General features: G+C 38.7%; 1 protein-coding gene across 1 annotated transcript in view; it reads right to left on the bottom strand.

Moving 5' to 3' along the window:
- Nucleotides 1-27,999, bottom strand: part of bin3 (bridging integrator 3) — a 57,950-nt gene that overhangs the window by 13,864 nt on the left and 16,087 nt on the right. Inside the window, exons 3-7 of the mRNA XM_015341831.2 lie at nucleotides 27,258-27,298; nucleotides 23,551-23,612; nucleotides 22,012-22,148; nucleotides 11,339-11,379; nucleotides 465-606 (exon numbers count right to left, since the gene is read on the bottom strand). Of these exons, the coding sequence (XP_015197317.2) occupies nucleotides 465-606; nucleotides 11,339-11,379; nucleotides 22,012-22,148; nucleotides 23,551-23,612; nucleotides 27,258-27,298 (423 nt within the window). The remainder of the gene's footprint in view (nucleotides 1-464; nucleotides 607-11,338; nucleotides 11,380-22,011; nucleotides 22,149-23,550; nucleotides 23,613-27,257; nucleotides 27,299-27,999) is intronic.

The raw sequence follows: 27,999 nt of genomic DNA, 5'->3' as shown, positions 1-27,999 counted from the left end.
GCATGCGTGTGGGCGTGTGTGAGTGAAACTCTGTTGGCGTTTGTGAGTATGGGCAGTGTAAGCCTGTAACAGCGTAGCGCTTTAATGCGTGTGCTGTATCTTTGCTTCACCAGGGTATGTATCAGACCCAGTTCAGTACAGCTAAGTGTGCCTTTCAAAACTGAAAACTATGTGAATATACACAAACCTCCAAACGTACACGTACTCCAAACGTCCAAAAGTTCAGCAAACATACACATGCAAATATACAAGTATTTTGCTTTTCTGTTGTATTAACACATCCAAGTGGCAATTGTGAAGTTTGAAATGGAATTGTGATGTAATATGGATATCCATTCAACATTTCCTTTTATGAGTAATCTACATTTTTGCGCACTACTCAGTTCAACAGTTGTGTATAAGGGTATGAAAAACTGTGTGTCAAGCATGTATGGTTCTTTTATGTTCTGTGTTTGAGCATTGACCTGGTGCAGCTTGACCATCATAGGGCCTGTCTTTTCCTTCTCTTCATACTTCTCCACTTTAGACTGCAGTCTCTTGTAGTCCTGAAGAGCCTGCTCCCGCCTCTTCACGGCCATGTTCAGGCTTGGGAACACACTACTGTACCTAAAATATCAAGACCCCACCATCAGTGAAATTGCGTGAGAGTGAAAAGAAGAGCTTCGTTTCAAAGCACACAGAACTTTCTAGGCTGATGTTAAATGTAATTTTGATCATAGCCAAGTTTGCCTTTGTTTAAGTCATGCAGTTATCTTTATAACATTTTTAATGAATTCCTCTAATATTCTACAGATCTACTGTTTGGTTTCCGGGTGGCTGGCAGACACAGGAAAGGGGGCAGACACAGCAAAATGTGTTATGTTTTTTTTACTTAATAACTAAGCTGGGAGTTGGCCTGGAAAGTTTTTGTATACGGAGGACAATTTACTTGACAGAGCAATGCAGCACAGAATTCTGTGTTTTACAGAAAGGCAGTGAAAATGCATGCTACTTTTCTTCTTTATTAGCACAAGAACCTGTAGCTTCTAAAACTGTCTTCAATTTTCTTTTTCCAGTGGCAAGATATCCTAGACAATAACAGGCTACTATACTCGGTGGGATAACTGAGGATGGATGAAATTAGTTATCAACATGAAATATAATAAAACCTATTTATGTAATGTAGTATATAAATTCAACTCTCATTATACCAAAACATCCATGAGAGTGGAAGCCTTTTTTTTTGCAGACTGCAGGGATTTTAAGCTATACAAAAATTTAGTATTAAGTTGAACAGCCCTTAACTGTAGACTGTAGAACTTAATCTTCAGTCATGCTTGAGAGTTTGGGAACTCTTCAAGGTGGTCATTATTTTAGATATTATAGAGATATTATATGAACCTGAACTCTTAATGAATATTCCAAGTAAAGACTTCCCACACATAAAAAGGGATTGAACTCATAGATTATTAGACTGTGATATTTAACAAATCACCAGATATTCTTGTGTGTAAAAGTAAATGAAATTTCAGTCAATAACTTATGGCACCTACTTTAGCAGCAATAACTTCACACAGTCGCCTCCTATAACCAATTATCAGTCTCTGACATCTTGCTGAGGGATTTTTTCCCCACTCCTCTTTTAAAAAAACTCCACCAGCTCTGCGAGGTTTGAAGGATGTCTTGCATGAACAGCCCTCTTCAGGTCCTGCCACAGCATTTCAATAGGATTCAGGTCAGGGCTTTGGCTTGGCCATTCCAAGACACGGAACCTCTTCTTCCTAAGCCATTCTTTAGTGGACTTACTTGAATGTTTAGGATCATTGTCTTGTTGAAACATCCACTTTGTGCCCACTTTGTGAGTTTTTGAACTGATGGCCTGACATTCTTCTCAAGAATTCCTTGGTATTTCTCAGAATTCACGATTCCCTCAATGATGTCAAGTTACCCAAAGAAAAAGTGCCCCATACAAGAACACTCCCACCACTATGCTTGTCAGTAGGGATAAGGTTTTCTTGATGGTAGGCTGTGTTGGCTCTTCACCAAACATGGGTGCTCTTGTTCTGTCCAGATAGTTCAATTTTGGACTCATCTGTCCAGAGAACAGACTTCCAGAACTCTTCAGGCTTTGTCCAGGTGGTGTCTAGCAAACTTCAGACGGACAGCTTTGTTCTTTTTTGACAGAAGAGGCTTCTTCCGGGCGACCCTTCCAAAGATGGCACTTCGGTTCAGGGTTCTTCTTATTGTTGATCTATGCACCACTACAGCAGAGGTAGCTGGGATGCTTGTAGATCCCTGGATGTTATTTTAGGATGATCTTTTACCTCTTTTATTATTCTCCTGGTGGCCCTGGGTGAAATTTTAGGAAGACGACAACTTCTTGGCAGGGTTGCCATTGTTTTAAATGCCCTCCACTTGTATACTATTTGCCAAACAGTGGATTTATGGAGTCTGAATCTTTTTTAAATGGCTTTATAACCTTGTCCAGATTGATGAGCATCCACTACTTTTTTACTCAGTTCTGCTGATGTTTTCTTAGTTCGAGGCATGATGCTAGACTCGTAGGAAGAGTAAGTGACCTGATTTCTTGCAATTATTTGTTTGCTCCTCCCTAACACATTTCAGATCTTCAATTTCATTGGTTATCCCAGTTAATTGGTTAACACTCTGTCACTGACACACCTGACCCTGCTTCACCTTGATGTAAGTCACTTATTTTTGCACATTGCACAATTTCTGTATACTGTGTGTATTATTTTGCTGCATGGACATTTTCTTTCAAAACACTCAAATTGGTGAATAATTATGCTTTATTTCAATTAGGAAGTGACAAATTCTGATTAAATATACATTTTGTTGTTAAAAAAACATTCTCAAATTATGCAATGGATTTACAAACTTTCAAGCATGACTTTTTATAGTTAAAATAATCTTATCAGCATGGCTGTAGTCTATTTACTGCAATGCAAATGCAGCCTTTGGTGGAGAATCCTGGGCTCAGAAGGCACTAAAAATAGGAAATGCTTCTCAGTAACTTAGCAACAAGAGGGAGTGCCCTATCCTGGGACTCCCTGTCAATCAACATTCTGACAATAGTCTTCCTTTGAAGGTAAATAAGAAACAAACAGGGCCTAAGGTTTATCTTGTGAGAGTCATGTTCAGGTCAGCTAATATTCTGAGACTACTATATCCTTTGCTCACAAGATGGGTCTACCATTTCAGAAAGGTCAATAAACTGCTTCTGTATTCAAAAGTGTCATCTCTGTTGTACTGCCTTCACAGTATTATGTTTTACTTGTGGCATTTCTGCTTACATGTTCTCTCTAATTCTGTGGTGCTGTCTTTGCTTTGACAGCAATTCATCGGCATGAGAGGAAAAAAATGTCCTAAATCCGCTTCTGGAATTTTCAAACAAACAGAGCTTTTGCTTGCATACTGTCCACACTTCCTCTAAAATCATAAAATAATTTCCTTTAGCTCGTTTCTCGCAGCACATGGTACAGATGTTTTAAAATTTTCTTCACATTGCCCCAATACATTTAACCCTTTCCGTACAAGCACTTACTGGAACAACTTTTTGTAGCTAGTCAAGAGAGTAAGCCTAGTAAACGATGTTTGTTTCAAAGAAGCCCCTGGAGATCATACGAGAATCACCTGCACTGGGCTGATGAGGGCCGCAGTGGCTTTTGAGGAGTGGTGGTGATGTCACAGTCTTATCCAGGGCCAGCCAAAAAAGCTCGGCAGCCCTAAGGCTTCCAGACTTGGCCCATGCTGCAGGTTTAGTGCTCAGACAAGCCGTGGATTGTTTCCCACAGGAAGTGGGATAGGGAGCGGCTTGGTAGCGCCTATGAAACGTCACATGGGCCCAGCCCCGCACAGCCTACGCTCTCTATTTATACAATATCACCTTGGCCCACTTTTAAGAAGGGTGTATGTGCTCCTTCACAATCTGACAAGGGTACACGTTTTGGGTGCCAAACGTTTATGTAAGAGCCCTCAAGGCACTGGTAGGCTCTGAAGCAAAACTCTTATTTCATCACACTGCAAAAAAACCTTGGCAATAAGGCTCATCTCAAGAGCAGCTAATATCTTCCTATAAGGCAACACTTATTGCGGTTCTGTAACATTTCCTAACAAGAAGTCACATTGCCTAATCCGCATTGTCTTCCTGACGAGAGATAAGTGAGTAATTTACAAAGGGTTTTTGTTTTTTTAATTGATGTTTTCTCTGTAAAGCTATAACTGTTGAAAGCTACAAAAAAAGCAGTCGTACCAATGGTGTAGAGAACTCCTAACATAGTGCACCTCCATAAAAATGTCGACTATAGGCCAAATTCGACTGACTTTAGTTGCACATTCAGGGGTTAAAGCATTGTTCTGCACTAACAGACAAGGGAAAACTACATGACTGGGCATCCAAAACCTAAGACCAGAAGGCACTTCTTTACATAAATGGTTGTGGAAATATGGATCACGCTACCAAACCATATTCTTGAAATCTACATTTCGGTTTCTTTAAAGAAACAGTTGGATAAGTCCCTTAGATCAACTACCCACTAACTACCAAATGGGTTAGATGACCTAAATGACCTCCTCTCATTTATAAACTGTTCTTAGCTTCAGGTATCACTGTGGGAAACCCATACGGCTCCAGTTACATAGTGGATTCATCAAAACCAGGTTTTATGAAATGGATCAAACTGCTGTGCAGAGAACGTTTTACTGGCTTTCCCACTCATTTGCCATGCATCAATCAATATTCTGTGTGATGCTGAGCACCTAGAAAATCTCACTGAAAGCAAATAAAAGAGGACAGCCTGTGTCAGCAGGTTACTGGCTTCAGTGTGCGCTGCTTCACACACAGGTTCTCAGATCTCTGAGCAATGCTACTTTATTTCTTTTGAACACTGTACTCCCTATTACCTTGGAGAAGTCTTTTCAGTACTGATCCTTTTCTGGAGAGTTAGACAGCAAAACACAAAGGAGAAACAAAAATGTAAAATCTTGCAGATAACGTATAGAGACACTCAGCAGCAGAAAAATAGGAAAATGGTGAATATGTGAAACTACAAGTCAAGGAAGGTTTATATTATACACCTCTGTGTTTACAAAAATAAAGTGCAGGATTTTGGAGATTGATTAAAAGATTGGCATCAATTGATCATTCATGACTGACAACAATGCACTTGAGTTACTTTGACTGTAGCATTAGCATAAATCAACCCATCAATGAGAGAACTGATTGGTACAGTGAGGAGGGTGTTGAACCTTTGGATGTCTTGGCTTGGTGAAAATTAAGAAAAATACACCCTGTTTATCAATAGAACAACCACTCTTGTAGCACCAGTAGATGTAAGTCTGGACTAAGTAGCCACAAGCAGACACGCCTATAGAGGAGCCCAATGCTCAGTAGCAATGAATCAAGGCTTGGCGTAGAACACCTGAAGGACATCAGCAAGTGCAAGGCAGAACAATATGCTAACTGTTGTGTGCACGTGTGCTGATCTTGACACAAGTTTCATAACTTAGCTCATAATTTTTCATGGCAAGCTGATGGCACTGTGCTCATTGATCAAGTCCAGGGACCTCCCTTGCTGCCTTGTCCTGGAGTGACAACACTCCAGCAGGGCTATGGGTGCCATGTCCTCAATCCGTTTGTGTAACAGCAGCTTTTTTGTGATATACGCATGTGATAGTTATGCCATGGATATCCTCATCACCAAAGTTGAGTCCCACTGAAAATTTGAGGGAAGAGCTGAGACAATAAGTTGCACCTAGAATTTCAAGAACAGCAGGAAGGTCTGCAACCTGGCGCAAAGCATCACTGATGCACAGCGTGTATTGCTTACAATGCTGCCTGCCAAAAATGCTTCTATACTGTGGTCAGGTCATCATTGAATTGGGATTATTCTCAACTGACTTACAGTATTTGAAGGACAGAGAAGTATTATTACTAATTACAAAATAAAAAAATGATCATTTAGAGTGAAATCAGAAAGCATGGAATCTGTATCAATCATCTGTGATGATTTAAAAAAAACACAGAAAAACTCAAATATTTACTAAACAAAGAACTAAAAATTATTTGAGAAACTTTAACACTGTAACAAAGGTCACAGCTGACTCTGCTTTAGAAATGGCCTTCAGAGAAACATGCAATACCAATGAAACGTTAGGCCCAAATATACGTGCGTGAGGGGAAAAAAAACAATCTAGATGATCCTCACATTCTAAAGATTCAAGATCCAATAACTTTACACTATATGCAATCGTGAGTGAATATAGAGAAAAATAGGCGTAACTAAACCAACAGCCATAAGGCTAGTAATCCTCAACCATTCTGCAAGAAAATCATAAGGAAAGCTTGATGCAAAACAAAATGCATAACTTAAAATAGAAGTGTGTCAGGGAGTCTTTTGGGTTTCTGACCTTGCAGAACCTGACTTGACTCCACTAAGCGGCATATGTGTGGCTGGCACAAGTCACACTGAAGTTATATTTGAATGTCTCTATGTGTGCAAAGTGTAATAGACGGGTAGGTCTTTAACTTAACTCTGCGGGTGATCTCAGACTACTTTCAAAAACGCATTATTTTGCTGCACATTGGCGAGCTGTGGACATAAGCACATTCTAAATTTATGCCCCTAGCGGTGCAAGCCTTTCTAATTAAAGCAGCTCAAGACAGGGCAGCAAGGGTGCTGCATATGTGTGCGACACTGCAAAGGACCCAGGCTGGGTGTGGTGGGCGGCGGGACAGAAATAGCAGCTGGATTGGAGAGTGCCGTCTTTCATCACACACTGTGGCTCCAAGAGGAGCGGAACCTGTGAGCTTAGCCAAGGCCCGGGCCTGCTACTATCCAAGCTCAAGGCAGACGGGTCGCCTGAGAAGGGAGGTTAACTGTCTGGGCTGTTTCTTATCCTTATTTCTTTCTGTGTTAGATCTACAGCAGCGTGCACGTTTATTGGGGCCCACCTCACAGTGTTCGAGGCCTTTGATTTGCCGTGCTAACGAAATCAAACCAGCTGTATTTGAAATCCTGGAAAACTGCAATCCAGACCAAAAGAGGTGGAGAAAATGTGATGGATTGCACTAAAATGATGAATGTGATTACTGGAGAAACAATACACTGCCGAAAAGAGAAAACTACATTTTTTAGGTTGAAGACTTACGAGGAGAGCTGAAGATTCCTCATTTATTGATCTTAACATACAAAATCAATTTCTATTCATTAATTACCGAAATTGGATACTAATTTCTGTAAACTCATGTTAGATGAAAGTAATTCAAAATAATGCATAGCTGGAAAATTCTTGGACAGTGTTTGGTGTAATTACCTTCTTTGAAAATAAAATTATACGTAATTAAGTTTCTTCCAGATGGAACAGAATGACTGATTAAAACACAGCAGTGCTAATGATGATGTTTGATTCCACTTATTTTGAACAGCTGACCAACACAAAACTCTGATTTTAATTTCATTTCATGCATAGAACATTAAACACATCCATACAACTGACATTTTTTTAAAAAAAATGCCAGGATATTGAGTTTTGGTGACTATTCCCTGCAAATAAGTAGAGGTTAATTCTTAAGTGAAAAGTAAAAGGAAATAATAAAAATGTTTTGGCTTTATACTGTAGCTTCCAGGAGGTGTGTGAATTTCATGATGCAAAACAAGTACAGGACTAATAGTTTTTCTTGAACGAGTATGCACTCTCAGGCAAATCAGTCCTTTAACCTCCAGTTCACGACTAGAGAGTCTTCCTGTGCAAAGACAGGAGGCATGCTGAAGTGGTTAACAACTCTGAGCCGAAGATCATGAGCAGCTGTGTGCCCACGCGCCTCTCCCTCCCTCCCTGTATGTAAACACAGTGACGTCATAATGTGACCCTGAGAAAGGGCATGTGTGAGTATGTCAGAGAAAGAGGGAGAGAGTGTGTGTTCAAGCTCAGAAATGAAGTGTTTCGGCATTATCAGTAAGTTCAGAAACTATGTGGGGGGTGAGGGGTGTGTATGGTGGGCCTGACTCTTCTGATGCTTGATCTCTCTTTTACAGAGGAATTAGCAGGAATGACTGGTCATTATTATGTTTTACCATAAGACAGTTGGTCTCAGTGTCAGAACTGATGGCCTGATAAGAGTTTTCAAGAGTTTTCCTTTAAACCGGTCAGAAGGTCTAGGTCTATCTGCACCAGAATGGCAATTAAATATACTGGCAAACAACCTGATTACACAAGAATGCAATCTGAAGTTAGTGCTTTTCCACACACTGTGCATCTTCCCATGCATTTACCTTCTTTTTGTCCTGCTCCTAATTTACAATTTATCTCAGCAGTCATAACCATACAAAACATTATTTGTAATAAAAACCCATTCTTGGCATATTATCCAGCCTAATTAACAGCTCATTCTGTGTCGTCTTAAACAACTTGTTTTTCAATGCTTTCTGTCATTTTAAACAAAGGAGTTTAAAAAACAAAATATATTTTTGAAGATATTTTGCTGCTTTCTAAAAAAAACCAAAAAAGTAAAAAATAGAGAACATCCAGGCACTGTACGTAGGTAGGTATCAGTGATAATGGTTTCTTATTTCTGCTTCAACAAAGGAGTCCTACACAAACAAGAAACTGCAGTGCCTGGCAATATACCACATTTTCAAGAAAAATGAGCAATTTCTTGTAAGGAACTAATTTCCTGATTAAGTACATACATATTAATGACTAAGAACAGGAGGTAGACTGAAACATAGCATGATGGTTACCACTGATGCCTTATAGCTCCAGAGTGAACACAGGCCTGGGCACCTGTCTGTCCCCAGTTCTCATGTTCTGTCAGCACTAATATGCTAATATGATTCCTCCCACCTCCCAAGACATACAGGTTCAACTTGATTGTCTACTCTAAACCGTCCTTTCCAAGGGAAGGGTTATAATGAGTTTGTTCCCAGTGGTACTTATGGGGCTGCAGAGAAATATTGCAAAATAAGCTTGAATGTTCTCCTTGCATTTGTGATCTTTCTGATGTTCAGCTCTATACACCAAGAGCTGTTGGTATATGGAAAAAATAGCCGCAAACACAGCGTCCCTGGAACCTGTCTAAACTAGGCACCATGAGCATTCTGTATCAATAAACTAAAATGGTAAAATACCTTTCTTGTGATCTTAGGACGCTTTTGCTTCTGTAAAGCTGCTAGCATGCATCACTGTGATACCTTTTCAGAAGGGATTTATGCTTAGTTAACATGGCAAATGACAGAGAAGAAAAAAAATCATACCCAATGTACAAAAGCTTGTAACAAGTTCAAAATTATAAAAAGAAGAAAATGCAATTCACCATTGATCAGCATAATCAATGCAGTTGATCTGAGCAAAACTGTCCAACACCCTCTGTCAGTTTATATAATCCTGATCAGAAGATCAGCAGACATTTTTGAAGGTAAGAGGTTGATTTAACTTTGAAAGAGCAAACAGTCTAACAGTCAAAGTCACAGATCTGTTTTTTAACTAGTTGTAAACACCCATCATTAAAATTACAAACTGCTATTGAACCATATACAAGGGATGTAGCCATTTCTCAAGGTAGTGACATCATTATAACATCACACTTTTCACCTCTACTGTAAAGAAAACTCTCTCCTTTGCAGGCAACATTGAACTCAGATAGGAAGAGAACTTGATGAACTTGTCAGAGTGAGGGTGCTTTCTATAGTGCAGTTACTCCCTACCTTAGACTCTGTCTACACCGCAGAGCCCCTCCTGTTCTGTCTACCAATGGGTGGCTTTCATTATTGTGTGTGTGTGTGTGTGTGCGCGCGCTGTCCTGGGACAGTCCTGCTCTCCAACCAATCCCAGCTTTTGGCCCAGGACACTGGGCTGGCTGCCATCCGCAGAGCCTGCCCACACGTCCGCCCGCCGCCCACCAGGAAGAGGAAATTAGAACCATTCCATCCTGTCGCAGCACAGCCACCAGAAAACAAGGAGGGAGACGGAGATCTCACACACACTCCACACATTCATTCTCTGCACATAAACTTAGGAAAGACAGCACTCTGAGACGGGCAGAAGTCTCCATTGTATTTACATGAAGAAGATACACAAACTATGTACACAGAAGATATACACACTATACAAACACATGCCACACAAAGTTGAGGCTGATATTCAAAAGGGCGGTGCACCTTAGATTTTTAACTGAAAAGCACAATCTTGTTTTTAGTTTTTAAAACGTATATCATAAAGGAGTTAGAAATGTGTAATATACAATATTTCATATGATTAAAATCTGCATTACCAGAGATATTACCATTACAATATGCTGTCCCACCAGCAGTGAATGTACATTGACGTACGATTATTGATTTTTCAAGGTTCAAATATATCAACCTTTCTGAAAATTAAACCTTTATTGAAGCACTATCCATTGTGTTTTTTTTGTCAAACTTTAAAAACAAATGCTAATCACCATGTATTAGGACACACCCTGAGGAAAGACACAAGCACATAAACACACACAGACACATAAAAGAAAAGCCAAAAGAAACCACACAACTGTGGAGAGACTCAAACACGTACAGGGACAGAAACTCCCACACGTGCACCGACAAGATACAAACGCGCACACAGCACAGGCGCGGCAGAAGGAGTGGCCGGGCTGAGAGAGATTAGCTCTCCCGCCCTGCGAGCGCTCGTTAAGGCAGTGCTTCCTCTTCCTGGTCCCTCCCCGGAGGTTAAGTTTTGGAAAGCCGTCTGGCATGCCGAGGAATGGAATAGCACTTCACCGAAAGGGGGGTGGGGGACGCTGAGAAAACGGTCTTCCAGACACACAGCCCCTCGGTGCACACTAACAACCACAGTGCAGTCCTTTTTCGCTCAGCTATAAGAATACTTAACCCATTCCCCAGTCAAGACCAAAATGTAACTTAATTCAGAAGGTTCTACCTTCCCTAAGTATGGACTGAATTAGAAGCACTTTATTCGTTCTAGTTTAAACCTCTAAAATTGAGCCATAGAAAAGATATAAAAAAGTGTGCATTGTGCACACTGAATGAGTGGATTTTGATACATGACCTTAATCACACGGTGCTTTGAAAACTAAACACTGAATCCAGCTGCTATTGACAAGCACAACCTAGCCTATGAATTGGAGATTGCAGTTGATTGTTTCCACTTCTGCATCATAGCAACTGATTTACTTCAATGCAAAAATATCTAAAGGTTCTTTTCCTGAAAGATCAGCCTACTACCTGATATGACCAGTTCCCTCTTAAAATTCTTACATCCTGATGTGTCTGTAAATAGTATCAAATGTTCATCAATGATAATAAGCAAGAGTCACTGAATGTAGATAGTTTACACTTACTTTTTAAGCGGATCGATGACAGTCTTCTGGATCTGATTGACCTGTGCAAAAAAACACATAAAAGTCTCAGATCACATTCAGCACATGGCGTAAAGTTTAACACATCACAGTCTCTTATTCAAAGTAAATACTTCCAAAGCATAGGATTAGACTAGAATCTAATATTTGCTTGTGAATAAATAGAAGTTTTTACATTAATTTAGAGGTTTAATAGAATGCTCCAGTAGGTCAGTCATCGTTACTTGCAGGACATATATAAAATAAATTAGTCTTAACGTAAAATACTTCCAAACTGTCAAAACTAATTTCAAACTAAAATTTGCCATGCATTCCATTTCAAGTTATAAGAAAAAAATAACAAAATGGTCAAATACATGGGAACATTTAGAAGTTTGGTGTTCAGAAGAATGCTGATGCTGAGTATCTCTAACATATATTGGAAGTTGCTGAACACTCAGATACTAGAAGGAATCATAAACCAGCACAACAGACACCACGTTTTCATCTACTGTCCAATGCTGTGCTATCTACTGCTTGAGCAGAATATCATTACAGGAAGACAACTTCTATACATGTCTATGTCTAAGTAATGTGAGATTTTAAACTATTGCTCTACTTCAAATCTGATTGTGTTTTTCAAACTTAGTTTTCCCGAAACTACATTAAATTACAATGGGCTCAGAAGAATGATAAATCATTTATTACAGAAATCCTAAACATGAAGAAGTCCAGAAGTAAAATGACATGTCAAATAAAACTCCAAAAGTGATATTTTAAGATCTGTAATGTGCAAGAACTTCACCATAGCATAACCACTAACTGCTAAATCATATACAGTAATGCTATTAAACTGTTAAACATGAGTGCACAGTGAGGATTCTACTTCTGATAATCTTGGCAAAGAAACAATCAAAGATTGCGCTTTGATTTTTTTTCTTTTTTCAAATATCTTCCATGTCACCCAGATCCTAACAACAAAAGGGGAAAAAAAAACTTTCACGATGTTGACCCTTTTATTGTATATAAAGCCCTGCAGAAAAACCCCTGAATATTCATGCAGTACACAATACAAAAGAGCTGAACCGTCAGGGGACCGACATGAAAGAAGCAGCCAGTGATTTCAAATCCTGGAGAGGGTGGATTTGCTTTATGAGATGAAAGTTGTATTCATACAAACATTTTAACAGTCTAGATTATATTGCTGAAGGAAACGTTTTTAATCATCCTCATTTTTCTCCTTTTCTTGTTGCAAGTTTTGATTGGAAGGAAGAGTGAGCAGAAGCTGTCTAATACAGGCAGAGTCCTAAAGCCCATTGGGGTAGCATTATGATGGCAAGTAATGAACTTCCCAAGATACTGGCAGTATAGTAACAGTACAGCACTGAGATGTCTTATAGATCCAACAGAAAAGCAAGTTAGCAGGGCACATAAACTATATATATAACATTATATGAAATACTAAACAATAAATGAAAACATAAGTGACAAACTGTTGTATATCTTGGATATAATCTACCTTAATCTGCCTTAATGTTTTTTTTGGCATTTTGAAGACACTTCAATTTTATATTAATCTCAGTACTGCCATGGTTATAAAAAATAATGTGCTGTGAAAATCCTGAAGATTATTAAACGCTGTCAAATTTAATTACAACAATAACAAAATATATACCCCAAAGCCCCAATTATTACAATCCAACATGAATTGGGAACCATTGAACATATCTTTGTGACTTGACATTTTAATGACTACACTAACTGGGGCAACCCCATTTAAAGTAGAATTCTTCTCACAATACAATCATGTCCCTGAAAGTCTAGTCTTTGTTTTTAAATCGTCTCCACGTAGCACTAATGAACAACATGCCCAATATTTCCATTTTGCTGGAAATATGCTCCAGCGATAATTACATGTTGTGTTTTATGTGTGCATCTTCATGTCAAAGTTATTCATCGTAATATGGCGAAGCTGTGCAGGTACCTGTTATCATAACTGAAAAGAATATGTTTCCCCGACAGTAGGATCTTTGCACAACAGCAATTTTTTTTTTAACATGGAAGGTCACCAACAACTTATCCTGGGAAGCTTGTGCACTTTGTAGTAGTACGACACAAGAAATCTTTTCCAAAAGCTTTTAATTTGCTGGAACAGCTACCTAGCATGCTAAATGACAGACTGAACATGACGCACCCCGGAGAATTGCAGCAAATGCACATAACTGGATCAAGCAGAGTACAAAATGAGAAGGCGTGCAAAAAGTCAAAAATTAAACACCTAGGGAATGCATTTTTGCTTTAGGTGAAAAAGGGGTGCAATTTTAGCATCACAATATATATTTTTTTCAGTCCATAGCTTCTTAAAATAAGTGGTTTTGAAGACACTGCATGCTTTAGAAAAAAAAAGAAAAAGACGGTCTTCAACATGCCTTTGCACTGTCACCCTTAACCCTTTCCAGTGCTGAAAGCCCCAGTCTCTGTTACTAGGTATATTCCAGTGAGGCTGCAGCATAGCTCGCAGCTAGGTATCTGAGTGCTGTCTGCATGAGTCACAGGTCAAAGGAGAGAAAAGCGCATTCCACCAAAATAAATATATATATTTTTAAAAATAAATCAATACCTACACAAATCACAGCCCTGAACCGTCCACCTCTCAACCATCCAAAGCAATTTACATTTCTAAGCATCCTCAACCTTAACATCTCAAAGGCACTGAAACACCCGCGAACTAGCAATCTGCCGCAGGGACATACTTCTACAAAGCATGCCTCTTAAGAAAAAGAAGAATTCTTACCTTAATCATGTCTGCACGTTTCATCCCCTCATTCAGTTTGGCATAAGATCCCATTTCCCAGCTAAGAGCTAAATTATTTTATTTATTTTTTTTCTTGGTAGAGCTTTTGGAATGAATTGCAAAGAAGTAAGCACTAAAAGCTACATTCTAGTGTCTGTTTTTATGATTCATGTGCATCTCACTAACAGCTGATATATCCTGTGGTGATATTCTGAATCAGAAATCAAATCATTAGGCCCCTTCGAAACAGCTTCATAGTTTTTTTTTGCGAGCTTCAGCCTAAGTATGTTTTTCCAACCTACATTTAAAAGGCACAAGGACTTCTAAGCACAATGCAAAATGACAGGGAAAAGCAGGTCAATGAAAACCAATGTAAGGTTTATTTAATTCAATCTTAAATGAGCCCGTTTTTTTTCTTGCCAAAACCTGCACATAGTTATATTAAAAGCTTTACTTATTAAGGACAAGAAAAGCAATATATCTGCTATTTAAAAAAAAAATCCACTGCTCATTGATCCATTTTAACACTACAAGCTGCAGGCTGTTTTACAAATTGTATTGCTGAAACAGAAAAGCAAGTATATTTATTAATAAACTCCTTGCATCAGTTTATGCAAAATTATTTTAAAATAAGATAAGACTGAAAAACCCAGCTTTTGCTGCTGGCTTACATATTTATAAATTCTGATTCTCTGAAACCTAAAATGAGTAAAACAGCTACACAATTGCGGCTCACATTTATATAACTGGAAACTACTTTTCTTTTTAAATCCAATTACTTTTCCCTTTCATAAACTACATGCAGCCTCTTGTACCACTGGAGCCCATATGTGACCTAGGGCATGGATGGAAATAAGGACTCCTTTGCAGGTTTCTATTTTCAGTCTATTAGACACTAGTTATTTCATGATTCTTATCTTATAGTCAAATTGCATGAACAGCCTGATGTTTGATTTTTTGGAATGCGTACTGTACATCTATTTGTTTCAACAATGCATCTTATGTAAGAGCACGAAGCACCTCCAATCCAAAATACATTAAATATTTGCAACAGGAGTCTTGCTTTCATTACAGACAGATGTATGCTTTCCTTATCAAACTCTACTGATATTGCTTAGTCAAAAAAAAAAATCACAGGTTGAGAATCATTACAGCCACTTTGGTCCAAGATTGTGCTCACTCTATGTCAACACATGACGGTTGTGCTTGGAGTCTATAAGTATAACTGCCTGTAATCTGTTTAGCTTTGATTCTGCCGCATTTCATGACCAATTCTGCAATCCAACCAGGAGCCTCAGACCACAAAAGGGACTCGGGAAAATATCCGTTCCAAATGGGCAGTAAATGTAAATCACTTAAATTCAATTCAACAACTCTTACAAAAGGGACAGGGAAATGTCTGCAAATCTAATACATGTTTTTGCAAAAAAAAAAACTATTTAATTCTAAGCACCTTAAAAAAAATCATTGGTAAAGTCTTATGCTAGCCTGGGAGTTTTCATCAAAAAAAGATGTTCTGGCATGAAAGTGCTGGGACTGAACTAAATACTGTAGATTGGTTGTTTTTTACATAAACCACCCTTACTCTCACAAATGGACTTGCAAAGAAAAATGCACAAAATACTCCCACTTGCCCATCTCTGGTTTAAATTGTATTTTAAAAAACTAAACACAAGTTAGGCAGGGCCTTTAAAGGAGTGGTTTAAACTTAGCAGAATATTCCATTATTTAGATTTTGTTTTGTCATCCTTTGACAAAAAGGATGTGCGATGCTGATCAATTACTCCTTCCGCAAGGAAATCTACAACAAAGGAAGCTACTCAAAGAAATCCAACGCCAAATTTAACTGAGATGGAAAAGATGATCCACTCAGCCCAGGTGCTTATTCTAGCCTTACGACTTTGTGTCCATGTGGAGTTGCAAAAAATGCAGATTTCCAAAAGTGTTTTCTCTCAGTCAATAACATTTGCAATGTGTCAGCTATGTGTCTGATGCAGATCAGACCTGAAGCACCAAAATGAACTTTAGGACTGATTCAAGAGCAGTTGGCTGTCTTGCAGTTTTGGGGGGCCAGGATGTCATCAAAAGCCAAGAACAAGAAATATTTTCTTACTTCTCCAACAGAGCTCACCCACAGTCACTCAGCGGTCGAACCTTTTGAGAAAGTTCTCTTCAGGCTAGTAAAAAAGAGTCCTGTCCACATCTACATCCAAGTGTTAAAAAGCGGGATATGTTGGTATACAATTGCAAACCGTGTTACAGAAATCCAGCTGCTTACCATCACAAGAGAATTTAAGGACAAGCTGCAGTTTGCATATTCTGCTTTCCAAAAATTCCAGTTCCAACAGCTCCCCATGTGAGGAAAAAAGCACAAAAGACAACTGGAACCATGTCTTATGTTTACTCAGTGATGTGAATGACCTTCAACTACAAATTAAAGCTATTGTGTCACTTGTATACACCCTGAAGCCATTTCCAGTACAGTATCACTGTAATTTTATTAGCACTCCACAGAGCAAATTTTTGTCTGTCTGAAATTATTCACACCTATGTAGTTTGTTTTGTAACTGCCATAGCATGCTAGAAAGATCTGGTACTTTCATGGGGGTCAATAAGACCACACTACCAGGTGAATTGTTTTAAGATAAGATCACTTTATTGGCCATATACAATTTCTTGTATTAGGAATTTGTCTTTTCATAGACCCCGGCTTGCTCTCCATGAGATACACAGACAGGGAGAGAAGCTTGGGGTCAGAGTGCAGGGTCAGCCATTTATATGGCGCCCCTGGAGCAGTTGGAGTTAAGGGCCTTGCTCAGGGGCCCAACGGAGTAGGATTCCTCTTAGATCCATTGGTTCCCATTTCCATTTGTTAACTGTCTTATTGTGTTCAAATTACAAATGTTCAATTTACCTGAGGTCTGGAGATTAAGATTTTGTGAGTAGTGTCATGCTGGTATGTCGATTTTTATCCAAGCTTGAGGTTTGTGGCAGAGGGAACTATGTGTCTGGCCAAAATAACCTGGTATGTTTTGGAGTTAATGATTCCCCCATAGATTAGCAAAGGCCCCAGGACCTGTAAATGCAAAACAACACCCACTATCAACACCAAATTGCATAGTGGGCATGAGTATTTTCTCAACAAAAGGCTTGCCTTTTTTACACCAAGCATAATGTGGATGAGCATGTCCAAAAAGCTCATTTTTGTTTTATTTGACTATATGATATGGTTTCAGGTGTCATTCAGATGTAATCTGTCAAGTTTGACTAACCTCTTTTTGTGGTTCACCCTCAGCATTTTACTTGCATCCCAGTAGGCTGCAAGTACATCATGCAGGCGTGAATAGTAGGCCGTGACACTATGGTTCCCCGAAGGAGCCAGATTTTACCACAGATCTTCAACGTTGGATTTACAGCTATCTCACAAACCAGTTGTCTCACAGTCCGTGATGGGAAGACACACTACACAAAGATACACTTGCGTCCTTTCCCTCAACTTGTAAGTCAATGGACCTTATGCCTGCAGCCTTTGGAAGACTACTGAATGTCTTCTGTGTGCTGTATCTCTTATTATAACCCTAGGAAGCAGGAAACATTGATAATGATTCCATTGCAATTCCAAAGAGAAGAGTGCTATCAAAGATTTGTTTTTGTTGGATTTTGGTTAAAAGAATAATGAGCGGTATGACTCTCGTGGTATGGTTTATGTATAACAAGACTTTGCCCTGTGAAATGCTATAACAATTACACTCCAACAGTTGTAGATTTTTTTAAGCAAGACAAGTTATCCCGTTCAAGTATATTCTTTTATATGATGTTTTTGTTCTATTTGATCTGGTATATGAATAAATCTGAAAGGATCTGTATATAAAGAGATCTAATTAACAATCATACAATCATACAAAATAACAGTGCATACGAGAAATCCAACAGATGAAAAACTGTTGGAGGATTCTGTCCCTTTGAATCCACCGACACCCAGAACTGCCAGCGTGGTGGTAAACAATAACTTCATTCACCCTGAAACACTTGAGAAAACGTGCATTGCTGCACAGCTGAAAATAGGGATGAAGAATAGAATAAAGCTGGGCTGAGATAAAACACAAGACAGCTTGAATGGCAGCAACTGAACAAGCTATCTGAATCTCGGACACATTTTAGTCTTAAATCCAAAACAGACTAGCATCGAATAAGAACAATAGTAACTTTGGCGTTTGAAATTGCCAATCATTTTTCTTTTTGTATCCTTCCAATTTGAAATGTGACTTAATAGAGGGTGGCCAGTACCAGCTCTGGGTGACCGGACCAACTATAGCAATACGTTTACACAAAAAAACAAAACGCACTATCACTATGAACTCCTTCAATTCAATATAGCAAGACATTAGAATCAATAATTCCTTCACGTGCATATCTGTTACATATTATATCATGTTACTTACCTTTTGAATCTGACTCTCTTTATGTTGCTATATAACAACTGGCCCTAGTATCGAAAAGTTTAGCAGTACTGTGTAGTTAAACTGCAGGAAACGCAGTAGATTCACAAACAGTCAACAGAAGCAGTTTCACAAACCCCCCACACCCCCCTGCCTCAGAGTCTTACAAACAGCACAGCATGAAATGTGGAGTCGGGCTACAACGTGTCAACAGGAGTAGCCTTCGTTACATTAAACTTTGGTCTTAGCATGTGAGATTTCAGCCCAAGGAGCAAAAACCACTTATTTAGAACTCCACAATGGTATGACTTCCTATACTTACACAGGCCTTGAGGCAGTGTGGCACTTTTTGATGGGTTGCCTGACAACCAATGCCATAATATATGAATACCATATTACGTAACATTTCATTTCTTACACACAAGCTATTAATTTACAATTTACATTACACGCCTACTTTCTGCTTTTTCCAAAACTATTTCCCATGCTGTATGAAAAGTATTTTTTTAAAATAATAAGCATGACAGATAAACTGTGCTATAATAGCAAACATCACTGAAAAGTCAGTTGGTAAAAAGATGAAAAGGATAAAGACAGGAAGTAAAGACTTTGTAAAAATAAAAAAATGTGAAAGTAAAAAATATAGATACCAACGGATTTAAAACAACCTTATGAATAAAATCAAAGTATGTGAATATAAACACAATCTTCTTCCTTTCTTTAAATCAGGAAAAGTGCTATATTTCCATAGTTCTGCTCATCACAGAATCGGTTTGTAGAAAAACAAATGAGTCCAGCTACTACACTAATCCCTGGGCTAAGGAGTATGACTGGCAGGTTAGGTCAAAGAGGTCAGAAAAACTGAACCCTTTTAGCCTAGAAGAAAAAAGGCTTCGGGAACATTTGGCTCAGGCCCTTAAAATCCTTGAGGGTGCTGATCCAGTCAGGCCAAGAAGCATCCTAAGAATCTATACAGAGGGCAAGAAAAAAATGGCAAAATTTCTTAACAGAAGACAGTGGAGAATAGGAGGGGCTTTTACTTCGATATATTCTCATTTTACACAAAGACGTAGGTGTACGGATTATGTTACCAAGTTTCCATTTGCTGGTTTTCCAGATGCCAAACTGAAACAGATTCCTACTGACTCAGAATTCCACCACAAAAACGTTTTACTTAAAACAAACCTAGCCCAAAACCTATAAACTGTCTGCCTGTGAGATTTCATATTTTTTCTTAATTAAAAATCACCTATTATTTTTCCCCTGGGAGTTAAATTTTAAATTTGGCGATGACCATTTAGATTCATTGCTGCCCTGATCCAGAAGATATCAAAGACATCACACATGATGTCAGGGTTGCTTCCTGATTTTTTTTAACTCAAGTTTAATTTCAATTTTCCTTTAATCAAGTCAAACTCCTTTCATGAAAATGAAATAAACAGGCAACGAACAGAAAGTTGAACTAAACGCTGCATTTCTGCTGTTGGTCTTAACTGCATGCTTTGGCAGCAAGCACCAAACATGGTCAAGAAAGCCTAAACTCTCCAAAAAAACAGGACTGTATGATTTGATTACAGAAAATAAACCAAAAACTAATAACACCTTTAATCGTTTTTTGCAATTCATTAAATTTAGAAAACTTCTGGCAAGCTATTATTTGGTGAAACCATGACTTCTCCTTTCAGCAGTTTAATATACAAAGGTTTTGTTGTCAATTCCCACTTTGTCTCTTTCATGATATTATGAGCACGTGTAAGAAATAGAACATTATAAACTACTTGTTCAACGCTCTTTTGGCAGGGATCCTAGATCTTTTTAATGTCCTTTCTGAGTCATGAATAAATCAGAATGCTATCGTTTACACAAATCAAAGTAAACTGAGTAACAATGTATGGCAACATGCTTATACATCTGAAACCAAGGAATAATAATAATCATTATAATAATTGCTTACACTTATATAGCACTTTTCTGGACACTCCACTCAAAGCGCTTTACAGGCAATAGGGACTCCCCTTCACCACCACCAATGTGCAGCATCCACCTGGATGATGCGACAGCAGCCATAGTCCACCAGAACGCTCACTACACATCAGCTCTCGTGGGGAGGAGAGCAGAGTGATGAAGCCAATCCAATGATGGGGATTATTAGGAGGCCATGACTAGTAAGAGCCAAAAGGAAATTTGGCCAGGATGCCAGGGTTACACCCCTACTGTTTTTGAGAAACGGCCCGGGTTTTTAATGACCACGGAGAATCAGGACCTTGGTTTAACATCTCATCCGAAGGACGGCACCTTTTTACAGTATAGCATCCACGTCACTATACTGGGGCATTAGGACCCAAATGGACCGTAGGGTGAGCGCCCCTTGCTGGCCCCACTAACACCTCTTCCAGCAGCAACCTTAGTTTTTCCCAGGAGGTCACCCATCCAGGTACTGACCAGGCTCACACCTGCTGAGCTCCAGTGAGTTGCCAGTTGTGAGTTGCAGTGTGATATATCTGCAGGAAACACATCTGTAACTTTCCAATAATGGGATAATTAGCAACTAGCATTTTTCATCTAAGCAGAACGTTTGACGAGGAATGTAAATCCAACAACAAAAGGAAAGTCTGCAGTGTTAAAGCGTTATAGAAATAACACACATATGCAGTACACTATTAATGTTTCTGTCTTGATTAACATATGATGGCTTGAAAGCTCACCTAAGAAGCACCAGCAAATGTCAAAGACATCAATATTACAGAAGGATGTTAAGGGCACAAAGACTTTTAACATTATTAACACCTATTTATCACAGTGGTTAGTATTGCTATCTTGCAGCTTTGGGGCCATGGGTTCAGTTCCAGACCTGGGCTGCTATATGCATGGAGTTTGTTTATTCTCTAGGTGTTCGTGTGGATTTCCTCCAAATTCTCCTGTTTCCTCCCACAGTCCAAAGACATACTGGCAAGTTAATTGGCTTATGGAAAAACTGGCCCTGATGTGAGTGTGTCTGCCCTGTGATGGACTATTGTCCTGTCCAAGGTGTACCCCACACATTGCTTACAAGGGTTCCTGGCAAATGGATGGTTGGAGTCCTATGATGATAGATTCCTTGATATATCCAAGTGGTTCGTCATAGTTTCTGGAGCTTTAAGCAGAGTACAAGACTCTCTAGGGACTGAAAGCAGGTCCACTGTAGGTAACTTACACAGTACCAAGTCTGACAAGTCTGTGAAATGCCTCTTTCAAACAGCTATCAGCAGCCTTCATACTGGGGCCTGAACACACAAACAACTGATGATGATTCCCTAAACTTTATTCCATACTGAAGAAGATATGAAGAGAGCTCCACAGCCGAAACGTTGTGTCTCATTTCTGTTTCTTATTATTCCATACTGCCATTTGAATTATCTCCTTAATTTCCCATTTTCGCCTGCTAGGCATTTAGAGAAACTCACCTTCTCCTGGTTGAAGGCATCCATTCTGCGCATGGCTGTGTCCAATGCTGTCATGAACTCTTGGAAGGCTGTGTCCTGCTCACACAGTGGGTTACTCAACAGATCAGCAGAGATCTTCACAGCAGACTTGGACATGGCTGAAAGCACACAAAGTCAACATGCTGCTTTCAGAATAAACACAGGCTCACTATCCCCTTGTACCTGCATCAATGTCGACCCCTCTTTAATTGGTTCCTGATATTTACCTTTGAAGACAAAAATTTACAACTGATCATAGTCCTGAGTGTGCATGGCCACCCTTAAAGACATGCTTTGGCTCACGCTTTGCATTACTGCGAATCAACATCCAGGCAATGGTGAAATGTGTGCACATCTAAAAACACTATAACAAAATCAGTGTAGATTTTATTAAAGGTCTGAGAAAGCTGTCAAGTTTTGCTGACATATGTAAATCCTTTTGTCCTTTCAGAAACTCTTCTCGTTTCCTCCACAGAAGTGTTAAAAATGATATGGCAACCCCATCAAGTGCGAGTACCACTGAGTCTGTTTTTTGCATGTGGTTAGTGAGATAAATATCCAACTAATGACATTCTTTGCTCAATGAGAGACTCAATACATGGGGTTCGTCACACAGACCTGTGAAACAGATGTAGTTCATTAATTCAAATTAAGGACTTGACAGCTTATTTACTTTGATGAGGTTTTTCAAACTCAAGTCATGAAATAAAGGAAATTAAAAGAATCCCCACCACCACCCATCTTCCAAGCATTGAGATATAGACCAAACGTGTAAGTGCTGATGGGCTGGTACCAGATCTCCTATCTACTCTGAATAGAAAAAAAAAAATGCTGCAATTAAATATTGATATTAAAATAAACGGGGACGCCATCTATAAGATAATCTCACAATCTGTGTGACTATCTTCATTAAATAAAGTGTTTCACTGTAATGCCTTTACATGTTAATTTTGCAATCCTCATCATACAAAGCAAAAGTCAAATACTGATGTATTAATAATTTTACCAAGTAGTCCTCACCTTTGGATGCAGGAACCTCCTGGAGTAAAGAAAGCTCAAAAGGTTCCCAAAAAAGCTTTTAAAAATTAACCTTGCAATCACTTTGGTATTCCTTAAGATGAATGACACCATTAACTTAATAACTAGTTTTCTCCTGAAGCCGTTTTTAGCTGTTTTTTTTTTAAATATTGCGATACAATTATAACAATAATTATCATGAGAACCGGATTTTCTGTCAGGTCTTCCATCTACAGGTTTCACTTTTGAGCAAGACTTTATCCTTTTCAGATCCAAAGGATGGGATCAGAGAGCTTTACACCTACATTGTGGATGTACTGTAGTGTGCTGTAATAGTGTACTGCTAATTGTGCAAGCGACTATGCTTAATGGTGCTGTACAGTGGTGGGTAAAGTGCACCTGTTGACTTTCCTGCTTGCTGATGAAATAGTACACCTGAACATGCTTTTCCTGGAAAAAACAATGTCATAAAGCCGTTTGGCAATTTTAGCAAAAGGGGCCTACCTAAATCAGCCTCTGTACTTTTCTTCATATCTTTGTGAAGCTTCTTTGTTTGATCTTCCAATCTGTCAATATAAAAAAATTAGAATTCAGAACAAACTTGGAACGTCTAGCCAAGAACTAAACAAAAATGCTTTTTGCTGCACTGCTGTGGTCAGTCAGTGTACAGTTTTCTTGTACAAACCTAAATTAGCAATACAAAAATGTAAAAATACCAGCCAGCACAAGTGGCTGCCAGTGACCCAGGCATGGCAAAGACATCACCACACCCCCCAGCTGGAGTTTTTAAAGAGTGTCTGCTGGCTACAGAGCTTACATTCCACTGACTGATCTGAGTGCCTAAACTGACACTCTTCAGACACTGCAAAGATTAACCCACCTCACTAAAACAAGGTCCCTGTTGACATGAAAAAATAAATAACTGGAGTCTTGACTGCTGTTGCAAAATGCTTAATTAACTGATTTAAAGCACAAAAAGACCTGATGCACAATTTCTGTAAACACACAGTTTACAAATTTGCCAGTGGTTTCACTTTAGCTATATTCCAAGGAATATACATGAACAATATCTATATGGACTTAAACACAGAAGAACACTAAACCGGAAACACTTTTTTTGAAATGGGATCCATAAAGCTGTGCACTTGAGTGATGTGCAGAAACATCTTTTAAAACAAATTTACACAGACAAGGAACAAAGCAGACTAAAATGGTGTGACAAGATAATCCAACATCAGGATTTTTCCATTTCTGTCTGAAAAGAAACTTGAGGAAGACAACTGAATGACAATTCTGGCACACCCAAGGCGTGGATATATGCCATGTGAAAAACAATGGATTGGGATTCTCATTATCTTTGCTGCTTCTATTAATGGTAATTATTTGAAGATCAGGATTATGTTTTCTGCAAAAAAAAACAATTGTCTGGAAGATTTTCTGTATTTTTTTCAGACAAGTGCTGTTTTGACTTTGCTATAGAGAAGTTAATATAACATTTACAAAACTATACAGGCAGGAATTAAAAACACAACAAATGACAATTGTAACCTATAGCATCTGTTGTGTTTTTAATGCTTCTCAGTAAGAAAAAGTGTAAATTATTTCAATACAAAACAATTGTCCTAATGAACAGGACATAAAGCCCTTGAAAAAATGTGTTTTGTTTTGGAATTCCTCTATTATTGGCAGGTGATTTGCTTTCTTTCATTTGTTTCAATAAGGCGCTAAATGATGCATATTCTTACAGCTGCTCTTTGGTTTAGTGTGAACTCTTCATTCACAAATTTGTCTAACATGTCTAACAAAACTTCATCCCAGTAATAGACTTTCCTAAAAACTGGACAAGCCAATTATTTATGACCCCCTTTGCCTGCTACAAACCTCACTGGATCCTGAGAGAGATGGCAGCAACATTCAAGCATCTTCCGAAACGCACTGAATTAAGCTGTTGACTTGTATCTGCAACATTAGGGCAGGCATATAAAAACTATAGGCCTGTCTTGTCAGAAGAGCCCAAATGCAGCCATTAATATCACAGACAGGCAGATTCGCAGAAGCCCTGTTGTCACCCTGGGGTGGGGTTTCTGTAACAAACCTTTCACAACATCCCTTTCACATGAAAAGATGCCTTTGTTTAAAATCTAAATCTGCTTTACATGTATTACTTCTCCAATAATGAAAAACTGAAACATTTATTCTTCTAATGGTATGTAGAACAAATGATCTGACAGGCACCAAAATGAACAAAACACTATTTATATTCAACTATTTTCTTTTAAAATGACTCTTAACATTTGCTAACTACATAATGGGTCTGAAATCAGTATAGGAACATGATTTCATTTGGAAACGTTCAATTATTTTTGAAAGTTCTAAAACTACTACCAGTTAAGTTTTTCTTCCCTTAATGCTGATCCAGAAATAAGTCTTTGTACTCTTCCCGCTATGCTCTTATAATGCTTCAAAAGGGAAATGATTAATAAATCTAATGCCTCCATTTTCTGAACACTGTATATTTAATTTGTAGCAGTCTTATTACATTGCCGCTGCAGTTAACATTCACTAAATGGAAAACAAATTGTAAGTTGTTTAGCTCCTAGGAAAATGCCTGATGAACAAGTTGTAATTGGGGGTTCTGATATTCAGGAGTTAGCCCACCTCCAATGCATATTTCTACATTGAAGTTAAACCCACTTGTCTGTGTAATTGTCTGTGACTCAGAGACATACTGTGTCAATAAACTAGCTTTCCTATTATTGTACAAATAGGGGATTAAGATTCAAATCTGTTTTTAATATTAGCATTTATATAGCATGTTGCATCCCAAAGAAAACCAAAGCACTTGAATATGAGAGGTGCTGATTTCTTTCAACACTGTGGTATAGATCTAAACTGTCTGCGAGAGCAGCTATGTGCCAGAAGCCTTGCTATACAATCAATTAAGTGAAGAAGTGAGAAACAACTTAATCAGGTTCACTATGGGGCAGATTTAGGGCAGACAGATTATGCAAGAATATAGTGGTATATAGCTAGAACACCCTACTCATAAGAACATTACCATTGAAACTCTAATGTCCAACCGCTCAGGTCCTTTAAAAACCCACCTGAAGAAGAGGGAAGTCTGACACCTACTGGTCCACCAAGGTTACAAAAAACCTCTATGGTGTTTGCTTCATTACCAGCTGCATTTACGTAAGCCAAGAGCTTTTAGATGCAATTGTCAATATTTTCTCAATAGTCAATATGTAGGACATCTACAACCCATTTGTGAGATACAGATGTTTTCTGTACACAAACCTGGGGACGTATTTCAAACCGAGAGCGGTCACTTGCACTTCATGGTTATGCATTTTTTCTCAATAAAAATTTAAACCCCAGATTATTCTTTCTTTATTATATACAAAACGTTTTTGTGTTTCATTACATGGCATTTGTGAAAACCTAAATATAAAACAAAAATTTTTCAACTGCTTTTCTAGATTTTACCCTAGGGGCAACATTTTAAGGAGGAGACAATCTGATAGATCACAACACTAATATGTACAGTGCCTTTTCAGGGAAGGAGAAGTAAGGGGGTAAGATGTGCAACCAAAAGACCCTTTTAACTAGTTTTCCAGGGCACAGGCAATACACTGCAGATTTCCCAGTCAATTTTACACGGTGCAGGCCAAAGCTCTTTTAAGAATTGTCAAGACAGCCTGTACTGGCTCCCAAAAGTCCTTTTTCCACACAGCTGAGTAGTCAAAGCAAGCCATAAGGTTTTGCAACAGCCAACTGTGAATAATCACAGCAACTGCAGCTTGTGCTCACAATCAGAATATTTTCAGGACACACAATTTCACTCAAGTTGACAGAGAGAAAGCAAAGGAGGAGACGCCAAAGTCATGAACCATACGTTTCTAATGTGCAATACGATGACAGCTTCACTGATCAATAAAGATGGCAGAGGAAACAGGGATTACTGTGCCTTTGCAGATTTTCCAACCTTTCTCCAAAAGTAACAATAAGAAAGTCATGCCTTGCCTTAACTGATTTGTCTTACAGTGTTGCCATTAGGAATCCCTAATTAGTGCTTAGCAGTTGGACCACATCAGTGTTCCTTAGAGTGGTCATCTTCAGTCAAGTACACATATGAGAAACACATACACATGTACAAAGTCACGGGCACATTTGTACGCATATATTAGGGATGTAAACACTCTTTAACTTACTTTTGGAGTTTGTCATATTCTCTTTCAAAGTCTCTTTCAACCTGCAAAAATAAAAAATAAAAAAGGCATTAGAGAAGTGAGGATTTTAGTTGGAAACCGGTATGTGTGCATCCTTTTCCAGTGTTCCACTGGCTTGTGTTGTGCTCAATCAGGAAGAACGGATGACCTGCCAGGACAATGGGAGTGACAGCAGGTAGAGACTGACAAGCTGCTGGAAACCACCAAGCCCTACCTGGTCAAAGGAAACACAGCGACTCAGTGTCACGGGACACTGGATCTGGACATGGTGGGCATTCAAGAAAAGGTAACAATATTATCTTAAAATAATAAAGGCAAGAGATTAAGCATATTCATTTTTCAAGGCCAATCACTTCATAATGAGTGTCTGTTATTTCATTTTTGTTCTACAACAAACTGTAACTAACAGCTAAGCTATCTGTCAAAGGCTAATAGTTTGGAAAAGAATTAAGAACAAGCGAAGTGTAAAAGGGCAGTGAAACTGATTGGACTCTTGCCCTTACTCATTTAGGAAGTAAAGCAGTCATCAGATACATTTCCACAAAGCAGAATGATCATTTCACATGGTTGTTTGAGTCTTGTAAACATAGATGCATCAAGGACAGTAAACATCGCAACAGATGTAACATTTATATGGTTATGCGATCCAACTATGGCCAACTGTGGCTCAGATTCTAAACGTTTAAACAAAAAGGAGAAAAGGGATTTAGCCGCTGAACTGCAC

Source organism: Lepisosteus oculatus, chromosome 2 (assembly GCF_040954835.1).
Source record: "Lepisosteus oculatus isolate fLepOcu1 chromosome 2, fLepOcu1.hap2, whole genome shotgun sequence".
Lineage (NCBI taxonomy): Eukaryota > Metazoa > Chordata > Actinopteri > Semionotiformes > Lepisosteidae > Lepisosteus > Lepisosteus oculatus.
The sequence above is the reverse complement of the archived record's forward strand: the minus strand, read 5'-3'. Positions and strand labels throughout refer to the sequence as shown.